This window comes from Phaenicophaeus curvirostris, chromosome 6 (assembly GCF_032191515.1).
Source record: "Phaenicophaeus curvirostris isolate KB17595 chromosome 6, BPBGC_Pcur_1.0, whole genome shotgun sequence".
Classification (NCBI taxonomy): Eukaryota; Metazoa; Chordata; class Aves; order Cuculiformes; family Cuculidae; genus Phaenicophaeus; species Phaenicophaeus curvirostris.
Genome location: NC_091397.1, coordinates 19,373,627 through 19,384,678, shown reverse-complemented (window position 1 = coordinate 19,384,678; position 11,052 = coordinate 19,373,627). Strand labels below are relative to the sequence as shown.

The 11,052-nt window shown below is 42.2% G+C and overlaps 1 protein-coding gene across 1 annotated transcript; it reads left to right on the top strand.

Moving 5' to 3' along the window:
• The first annotated feature begins 657 nt into the window (after positions 1–657).
• MSRB2 (methionine sulfoxide reductase B2) lies at positions 658–9,509 on the top strand. Its single transcript, XM_069859951.1, has 5 exons — positions 658–751; positions 2,044–2,150; positions 3,085–3,161; positions 7,052–7,199; positions 8,532–9,509. The coding sequence occupies exons 1-5, from the start codon at positions 658–660 to the stop codon at positions 8,637–8,639; spliced, it is 534 nt and encodes a 177-aa protein (XP_069716052.1). The 3' UTR covers positions 8,640–9,509.
• The last annotated feature ends 1,543 nt before the right edge of the window (positions 9,510–11,052 follow it).

Here is an 11,052-nt window from a genome sequence, read left to right as displayed (position 1 = left end):
AATTATGTAATAAACGCTATTAATAGTTTTGTTATCGGATGCAATCAAAACAGTTCTTTCTACATCATTCAGTAATTCCAAACGAAGAATGGATGGAGCTACTAGAAGGGGAAAAAAAAGCCCAGACAACAGCTTTAAGGTTTAACCTTGAAAAGTAACGTGTATTTAGGGTTACCTTCTGAGGACAGGAGGCCCAACTAAAATATGGGTCCTATTACAGGTGTATTTATAGGCCAAGTGGAAGCAGCTGTGACTGCGGATCACTCCGTGCACACAAGCTGCCACTTAGCAAACTGCCCTCCCGATTTCTTGATGAGCACAATTAAGAGCAACGTCTACGACGCGCGTTTAGGCTAGCAAGACCGCTTTTGCATGCAAATACTCGACTCCTCCTCCTTCAAAACAACCTGTAAGGGCTGCAAGCAAACGTCTCAACAGGGTTTTGTCCTATTTACGGCTGCAGTGATCGCTCGAATATTAAGCCGGTCTCTTTGCGTTTTGGTAAGAAGCTATTGGAACCTTCCCCTGTAGGTGGTGCAGCGGTTAAAGCAGGAGCGTTACTCACCGCTTTCATAACGTGCAGCTCTTCAGGTCGAACGCCCCAATCAGCTGCGGAGCCCGGCGGGAGGGACCGGGAGCCCCGGTTCGGCCCCGGCGATGGCGGCTCCGCTGCTGCGGGCGCTGCGCGGCTGCGCTCGGCCCCGGCTCCCGCTCCGCTCCCCGCTGCGCAGCTCCGGCACCGGCGGCAAAGGTACCCAAGGAAGAGCAGCCCCTTCCCCGGGGGAGAGCATCCCCGGTCCCGAGGGGAGAGCATCCCCGTCCTCAAGGAAGAACATCCCCATCCTCTGGGGGAGAGCATCCCTGTCCCCAAGGGAGAGCATCCCCAGCGCCGGGGGAGAGCGTATCACCATACCCAAGTGAGGGCACATCCCCATCCCTAGGGGAGGGCATCGCTGTCCCCCGTGGCCTCCAGACGGCTCGAAAGGGAGCTCAGCCTGCTGTAGGTGTTTCTCTAGACCTGGCAGGCTAAACTGCAGGTTTTATAGTTAGACTGTAAGCCACAAATTCCCTTTTTTCCCCTTCTGCATCACTTTTTTACTTGGGAGAAAATACCAACACCCGCCTTTCTACAACCTCCTTTCAGGTCATTGTAGAGGGCAATGAGGTCTCCCCTTCAGCCTCCTCTTCCCCATACATTTGATCAGGAAATAATGAAACCATTTTACTCATCGTTTTTCAGCCAATCTATTAATTCTTTGCCAATCTCACACTACCATAAGTGTTCTACATGGTGTGTACAAGTCTCATAGGAGGTATTGCTGGAAGTTAGCACTGTAATGGGTGACTTTTGCTCTGCTGTTGTGTGTCCGTCACTTAACTATCGCCCTATTTCTCTTGGGTTGTAGGTGTTGCTTTCTTCCAGTGCTCCTTCTTAGCACTGCTTTTCACTGAGGCCTGTGGACAGGTTGCCCAGAGAGGTGGTGGAAGCCCCATCCCTGGGAACACTTAAGCTCAGGCTGGACAGGGCTCTGAGCAAACTATTGAGCTGAAGATGTCCCTGCTCACTGCATCAAAGTTTGAGTAGATGTGATCTTCAAACGTTCCTTCCAACTCAAATCATTCTATGATTCTATGAAGTTGCTAATCTTTTATAGGTCTTGAGTGAGCATTATTTTGGGTTTCCAAGAGGTAAACTGTTGACCCTTTCAGTGATACCCAGGGATGAGGAAGGAGGACCAGCAGACCAACAGTTATTCCAAGCAATAACAGAAGGCTGTGCTGGGAGAGTGGATGGTACCTTGGGCCATAGGTACCTGTTTTATAACCTTCCTAAAGCTTGTGCTGAAGCTGCTGCCTCAGAATAGAAAGCAGATGCAAAGTCCTGCACTCACCTCTGCTTTTATGTCCCTGAACTGCCCTGCTGTGCTGCCTGTGCCTATAGAAACTGTGGGAGAGTTTAGATGATAATGGAAAGCATCAAGAGAGTCTAACTTAAAATGGTGTTAAAAATAGTACAAATTACCTTTCTATATCTAATTGAAGGCCCAGACACTCTGACTAAACAAGCTGAAGCAACTGTTGCTACAGACTGGAAAAAACGCCTGACGCCAGAGCAATTCTATGTTACAAGAGAAAAAGGAACTGAACTGGTAAGCAAAAAACAGTAAAGCTGCCCAAGGTTAAGCTGGGCAGGGAAAAGCCTGCTTTGGGGAGCTGTCATCACTCAGTTGCTTTGCAGGTTTTCCCCTGCCTTTTTGTGAGTGAAAATTAGTCTCGATGTACTGAACTAGGTGGATTTTGTTCTGACCCAGACTGGCTTGCAGATGAAAAAAACATTCTGCATTCTTTTCATATTTTGTTTTTATTTCTGGGATACTTTACTGCCAGCTGAGCCATCTGTGTGAAAGTAGTGGAGGCCTCTCTAGTGGAGATGGAGAAGATCATATTTTTGTCCCCTAGTGTCTTTTTGTGGGCAGTATGTATGTTTGCCATGGAAATCTTATACGCAGCACTCAGTTCAGGAGCCAACTTATCCCCTGTGTGCCCGATCACCCACCTGCCTTGTCCTTGCACTTTGCTTCCATCTGTGACGGAAGCCACCATGTAGCATTGTGGTGTCCCTAGTGTAGAGCCAGGGCTTCTGCATGTGTGGAGCACGTACCAAATCCTTGTCTGTAAAATAAGGATCCCAATTCCAGACCATGCAGAGAGGAGGAAAGTCCCTTTGTCAAGCCGCTTTGAAGTTGTGACCCTCCATAACAGAGCCTTGGTCTTTGGGACCGTGCACATTTCACAAGTTCCTCGGGGGTCATGACTCTGGCCCTGGTACCTGGATGATTTATGCATCTGATTTGTCTCGAAGTTTCTGAGGGCAGGGGGTAGTCTTCACTATTAATCCAAAGGCATCCTCCCCTTCATTTCTTTCGCCTACTAATGTTTGTTCTTCAAAGCCCCCCTGTGAAGCCTTCTTTTTATGGTTTTTCTCCTGTTTTGAATCTGATTCCTACATGCTTGTTCCAGATGGTGAGATTTAAAGACCTTCATTATTAACCTCTTTTCTTTTTTTTATTCCTGTTTTAAAAGCCTTTTAGTGGGATCTATCTAAATAACACGGAATCAGGAATATACTCCTGCGTGTGCTGCAATGCCCCGCTGTTCAGGTAACATCCTGCAAATTTCACAGCATCCTTAAAATACCATAACTGTGCAGAATGGGTGGTGTCTTTTTATAAGAGAGATGGAAAGCTTAGTTGGGTTAGAAGAACAATTGTTTGGTGCCACAGATCTGTGTATAAGATTTCTGGGATACCTGTGGTGGTACAGGTATACGATATGCGCTTTTCTTAAGCATATAAGGATCTCAAATGACCAGCAGACAGTAGATGCTAGAGTAGGATCTGCCTTTTTCTCCTGCCACGCACACTGTCCTTTCTGGTGGATAATAATTATCTCTTATGAGGTCCCTAAGCCACAAGTTGCCACAGAACACATGTTTATGTGTGAGTATCATTCTGCATTTCCTCTGTTCTTGTACTTCTCCGTAGTCAACTTCTGTCCCTCACTCTGCTGGGCAGGAGAGACCTTTGGTCTGCCTTCTCCTGGCTGCTGTTATGTTCTTATTGCCGAGTCCCTCATACTGGAGCCAAGACCTCCTCTTCACCTCACCTCCTTCTTGTTTTCTAAATTAAATTCCACTATTTTTGCCTTTTTGTTCATGTTTACTTTTTAAAATCTGGTTGTGAATGCCTTTGCTATCAACCTCTGTGCTCTTTACAATACTATATATTTTGCAAATTCATTAAAGCCTAAGTAAAAGGAAATAGAGTGCCTCAGAGTAGGATGTGCAGAGGGTGTTCTGGTCTCTGTAACTGAACTGGGAAAGACAGTTCCTCATATTTTTGATCTAGAAAATAGCCTTTATAATTCCCACCTGTAAGTTCAGTGGAATACAGCTGATCTGCCCATTTTTATGAATTTTTTAAAGGATGCATCATAGACCAGAACTTCAAATGGGAAACTGAGAAACAAGAGGTCTGGATAGTAAGAGGGGAAATAAATATGGTGGCTGTGTTAAAAATAAACATAAGTTAGGCAATTAAATGTGAAATTTGAGGCTGATAATTGTGAACAGTTAGTTTTGCTTTGGCCCAGTCTATTGTTCTGCAAATAAACATATGATTAGATGTATGTTTTCTGTAAAGGTCTGCTAATAAATGCTTTAAAATAAAATTATTTCAGATGCTAGTGCAGCACTGCAGAATATTGTGAAGACAAATAAAAATACTGATAAATTAGAGACGTTTTAAATTACTAAGCTGTGGACGAGTTCCTTCAAATGTTCCTTCAATTTAGGCATCCTTTATATTAGACAATAGATATTGACAGTCCAACATAAGAGAAATGAGCACTGAAGGGAATTGCTTCTGCTGCTAAACTAATAACAAAACAACAATATAAGCAAACAGTCATGCTGCTTTTTGCAGTATCCAGCTCTCAGAGAATAAAGGCACTTTTGTTTAAAGCATAAAATAATGTGACTGATAAAGGAAAATAAAAAAGAACCCAAACTTACAGGAAAAGCCTTTTAAGAAAATTGAAAATTATTAAATGTGCAAAATGGTCTGAAAATATTTTTTTCCCATGAGTGCATTATGTTGTGGAGGACAGTAACAATGGGGGGTGGGGGGTGGGAGTGGTATTTGATAAGAGATTCATTCATCATGCTTACTCCCTAGTGTATTTAAAATGTCCTTCCTTTTTCAAATGCATTAGATTATTAGCTACAAGTAAACATAAAGCATTTCCTCCTTTCACTCAAAGTACATATATGTGTATAAATTTATACCAGAATTTATAACCTTCTGCTACCAAATATTCATTTGAAAGAGTTAGAAGTACATGGAACATACCTCTAATCTTTACAGAGAGCAAATTGTGCTTTAATGAAATCTCAAACCTTCAGTGAACCATAAAGCTACAGCTGAGATTCATACAGCAAAAAGCACTTTTTAGAATTATCTGGATTCCATCCGGGATGACTAAAATAGGGATCAAAGTAAATGACATGTGCTGGAGGAATGGTGTGTCGAAGGCTAATCTAATGCATATGCTTAGGGAAAGTCCATTTATCCATAAATTAAGTGGTGAAATACTTCAAAGGACAAATATGATCTTGGACAGCAGTATTTTTGGGTACTAAAATGTTTCTATTAGGGAATTTAAGTGATATTACTGTTAGTAAAACCACACAGAGACTATTTCTGTAGAGAGCTAGTTTAACAGCTCAAAAGATTGATCCTTCAGCAGTGGAAAACATGTACAGTAAATTTAAGTATTGTGAGCAACATGTAAGGGACAGGGTTGGTCAGAGTCAGTTGCAAACCCCACATAGCATTGAAGACCTTCCTTAACTCCACAGAGTTTCGTAGAGGATCCTTGAATCAAGGTATTAATAAGCAGAAGGATCCCTGTGTCAGAAAATTTAGAGTTCTGACTGAAGTATTTTGAAAATAAAAAAAGAAACAGCACAGGTGTATCAGGGAAACTCAGAAGTGGTGTACGGACACTTCTGCTGCCCACAGCGTCTTTGGGAAGTTGTGGCTGGTAAGCACAGTGCTTGGAGCCCTAAATACCTTCTCATGCAGATGCAGAGCTGTAAACCACATTTGCCTCGGTGCAACCTGCCTCTGTACTGTCTCCTATTTCTCCTTGGTTTTATGGAGGCGAGGAGGTAGAAGAACATTTCTCATGGCTCTTCATGAATCGATGTAATGGGCTAAGCAACAGTCTCCACAAAAAATAGCCCTTGATCATTCTGTGTGCAAGACCTCTTTTATTTCCACAGTTGCATTGCTCAAAGGCAGCTTTATACAGTTAATTATAAAATGCATCCTAAAACACATGCTGTTGTTTGGCTTGGATTTTTTAAGCTTTTTGTCCTGCTTGTTTGTCTTGTCTTTCTAAAAGGCACTGCTATTAAGGTTTTCATATTTTTTATTCACTGTATTAATATCCCACAACAATGTACATTATATGTACTAGATATTTTGCTTTAAATTCTGTATTGACGAATGGAGTAGTCCCCTGGATCACCGAGAGCCGCCGCTAGTGTCGGTGTCTCCATACACCACTAGGTGCCAGTAAGAGCATTGGGTTTGTGAAACCGCGATCAACAGGGAAACTGGGAGAAAACGGTTGAGGCGGATCTCCAGGATGCTTCTCCTACTGATTTGCAGCTCTGGCTTAATTTCTTGCTCTAACTCACACTAGGTCACTCTTTAGTAGAAGAAAGTGCTTGTTGCTGTTAAAACTTGCTCGACTCGATAGGAAGGATTATCTCATTTCCATATGTTCAATTCCAAAAATATTTTCTTATCGTGTTTCCAGTATGCTCTAGGTTTTAATATGCAGCTAAATGGGGTTGATAATCCTGGATGTCAACAGGAGGCACCTAGTGGTTGACAATCTGTAGTACTGTTTCTGACGACTGCAATTATCCCTTGGGAAAAGTAGATCTTTGTGCTGTGAAGATTTGTCCTTGGTTGGTTGATGGTTTGAGCAAGGCTCTGTCTGATTTAACAAACTGTTTTAATAGCGACTGCAAGCCAAAGCCCTTATCGGATGTGAGCCTGGTCTGGTGGGCCAACTCAGCTATTTTCCATACTTGTTTTCCACACTTAATTTCCTGTTGTAAACTTTCTTGTCTGAGGTTGTGCTGGCTTGGGCCTGGCTTCAGACTTGACCTTTGCAGGTGTAATTCAGCTAAATACTGTGCTCAGGTGTTGGAAAAGCCTTTTTTCAAGCTTTATAAATTGTCAAATTGTCAGTGCAGTAGAAATGGTGAGGCAATAGCTCCTGTTGTGGGCTCATCGAAAATTCCTTTTAGGTTCCAGCACATTTTGATGCCAGTGAGAAAACTTCTACTGTGCCAGATGTTATTAATAGTAGTACAAGACAAGACTGAGGAGAAAAGCCAGTGTTCTTATTAAAATGAGATCTTTTCATAACATCTCTGTTATTAATTAACAAGAAGATCTGGTTTCCACTATAGCTCAGAGAAGAAGTACAATTCAGGGACTGGATGGCCATCATTTTCTGAGGCTTATGGTACTTGTGACAGAGATGAAAGTAACACCAATATCATGAGACAACCAGATAACACGTTGGGATCAACTAGAACTGAAGTCGTCTGCAAGCAGGTATGTTCATTTTGGAGGTGATACCTAAAGACCCAGTTCTTAACATGGAAGGTAGGGGGTTGTCCCTGTGAATGAATCTACTTAAATACAGAAGTGAGGATTACGGTATCATTGGAACCATTCTGTCTCTCTTCTTGGTATGAAACACATGAGTGGAGTTTGAAGTATCAAATATACGCTATTAGTTTGGGCTGAAGAAAAGGATGTGACTGGGGAGAGCAGTTGTGTAAATACAGCCAAGGGCCGGAGCTTAGACAGAAAATCTATTCAGTGGGCCTTTTACAGTGTAAAGCTGGGCACAGCACTGCAGCTGGGCCTAACCTGCATCAGAGGTCAGAGGCTGTTTAGATGCATTATAGATAGTGTTCTGGTCTTTATACCTTTACCTTTCCCCAAGTCATGACCCATTCTTGTATTGGGACCTGCTGTAATACCCAAACAATTTTCTAAAGAACTGCCACCTCTAACCGTTTCAATCCATGCTGTTTATTACTTTTGCTGAGATATAAGAGTATGCAATTGAGTTTAATGGATTACATCTTGGGATTCTTTGTGTCTGTTTTCCCAAATTTTTAGGATTGTTTTATATTCTAATACTGTCCTCCAGTATGCTTACAGCCCCATCTAGCAGGATTAGGTATTATCTGCAAATGTAACAAATGTTTGCTGCAGTCCATTATCATGGTAGAGTTCATGTTTGTGGTAATATACAGCAATTACCTTTGAAGAAGACCAGCTGAAAACAACCTTCCAATTTGATAATAAACCATGGATAGCTATACTGAGTCTAGTTTTTCCCCATCTGTAATTTCTGGGGCGAGGACGGGAGTTGTCAGTTGACCTGTAAGAAGGACCTACAGCGACTGTCTCAGTTAACTTGAAATCTTCATTATGAATTGTGGGTTCTGTATCTTTCCATTTATCTCCTATACTTTCTGACATTAGTACGTTTTGAATGACTCTTCTGGGATCTGCTTTTATGGGGGGGATATTCGCTCACTGGCCAGAGGTGATTACTCCAGGATATACTTCTAGTCTCTTCCCCAGACTCCCCCACCCACACAACCCAACAGTGAATTCACCATACAGGTTTCTTCATTCAGGACAGCACAGTAGGTACCAGCATCCTGTTGGTTCACAGCATCGTAGAATCACCAGGTTGGAAAAGGCCTCTTGGATCATCGAGTCCGACCATTCCTATCTGCCTCTAAACCGTGCCCCTGAGCACCTCGTCTACCCATCTTTTAAACACCTCCAGGGATGGTGACTCTGCCACCTCCAGTACTTGTTGATGCTTGCAGTGGTGATAATGGTACATCATTTCTGTTGCAGTGTGATGCCCATCTAGGCCATGTCTTCGATGATGGTCCTGCACCCTCTGGGCAGAGGTTCTGTATCAACAGTGCTGCATTAAACTTCAAACCAGCCTCCAGTCAGTGAGAAGTGGATCTCTGTGGCTTACAGAACAGACTCATTGCTTGGGAAAAACTCTCATATTTTTAATATAGAACTCAAATTTAGTACTTATGCCATAGAAGCTTTGCTTTCCGGCTGTTATCAATGTTGATAAAATACATATTTTTGTGGTAACTCTTTGGCAGTCTGCCTTTTGAAGGTTAGTGTGATGTAAGTGTTGATCTGTGTATTTTTTTAATTAAAAAAAATCTATGCAATAGTTCACATTCATAACTGTCATCATTCACTGTATTAAGCCTGCTGAACTGAAATGCTCTCCTGAACCTGACTTTGCCTATGCTGAACAGTAGTTGTGGCATGCAGGAATGCAGGTGTACATGGCTGATCATGCCAGAGCTTTTACTTTTGTAAAATCATCATATCCCTCTAAAGAGATGCAAAAATAATATAAATCTCCAATAAAATTGGGGAGGGAGGGGGTTTCTCCTTATGTGAGAGACCTTTATCCAAGCCAGGTGACTTTTCCGTGAACCCATAAAAGCAAAGTCCTAAGGGAGGGCCTAATTAAAACTGTTCCAGGCAACTGAACCAGTGGAGACACAGACTATTTATTCTTTTCAATCGATGGCTGATTCTGTGCCCAATAGCAGAGCTGAAGTAGGGTTTGTTCCAGGAACCTCCTTTTACAGAAATAACATCGTCATAATAACATAATAATGTGTGTAATATCTCCAGACTTCTGCTATCACTTGTGTATTTCAGAATCTGAAAACAGAATTTAATGTGAAGTTTATTGTATTTGGAGAAAAAAAATCAGCATCAAAACCAATGTTCATTAAAGTCATGCGTTTATTGAAAACATGCCTTGTCTGTTCTTCCTTGTGCAAGTCTAAATACTTCTGCATTCTTCCAAGCATTGTCACCGTGGTTTACTGTAATAGGAAAATAAATTGTATGTTTGTTAAATTGAGCTTCCCTGCTTTCAGATATTTTTTCCAAAGAAAATAATCTCTGAGTCAGAACATCAGCTTCCCTAAACTGGTTGGGTTTAAATGCTTCCCTGCTGAGAGTTACTAGGCAACATCTTATTTGGTTTTACCTGTAACAGACTGTTTCCCACATTGGTTGCCTCAGCAGTAAAAAGGGTGGGTTCATTTGCTTAGACTAGTGTAGTTTTAAAGCTGCTTAATATCTTCAGAGGTCAGCCCTGAATTTACTTCTGCTCCTTCTGTCTTGGAGCTCTGCCATTTTTAATTCTCCTGTGCTTTCTGCAGGAGGACTCTACAATTCCATAACTTTTAAAAGCATCCTACGAAGACAGTGATCACTACAGCAAGCCTCAACTAGAATGGCACAAAGGCCAGCAGAGGTGGGAAGCAGCATGAGTACACTCTTGCTGCTACTGGTCTTGCATAATGTAGTAGATGGTGACAGTCATGTTGTCATCAGAGGTGTCTGCTGCCAGCAGCATGCAGCTTGCAGTATCCATGCTGCATCACACTCTGCCATGCAGAGATGCCCTTGCACCCCCTGTAGCTATCGCTTTGCCTCCTTTGGGTGTTTTTCAGTCAATCAGCTCCCTTCCCTCACCTTACTTTTCACATCAGGAGATGGTTGTCTTAGAAAGGAGTGCAGCTAGAAGGTGCCCACAGATATACTCCTGTGCTCAGCCCGGTGCCGGTGGAGAAGCCAGCACCTGCCTGAGTACAGTGACTTTTGGCCACAATCCCAAATCAAAATGCTTCTCATTTCTGTAAATGGCAGAAAGTAGAAAGATAATTGGCAAAATGCCTGTTTTCCTCTCTTCCTGGCCCCCTCCCTGAAATTTGCATCTCTCACTACGCACACGGAGCACATCTAAGTAACTGGTGCACTCCAGCAGCTGAGGTTACAACAGCCATAAAGATGTCACTGTGTCCTTGTGCTTCATGCATCTACCAGGGGAATCCAGGTGACATTTCTCATTATATATTTATCTCCTGTGATGATATGTTTGTATGAACTAATTTGATGTCTATAAACAGAGCTGTTGACATTTATGGTCTCCTCCCCATATCATGTAAACTACTGGACATTCAGGACCTCTGACTGTAAGCTCTTTGGGTCAGGGAATTTCATTATCTTATGTATCTGTGGTACCAGCCACCTCAGGACAGAACCCAGCTAAAGGCCCAAAGTGTCATAAGATCATTACTAATAAAGACTGATAATGATGGAAGACACTGTTAAAGAGTATCATACGTAACAAAAATTTCCTGGTATATCTGCACTGACTTTGCTCCACCATCGAGAATAAAGAGCGGTTGCTTCTCTGAGCTGAATATACTGTGCCAGGCAACAGCAGATTTATGTTCTATGCTTCACATCTGAGAAATTTTTCAACATTTTATTTTATTAATTAGTTTCAATGATGATATATTTTATCCCATTGTGTTTT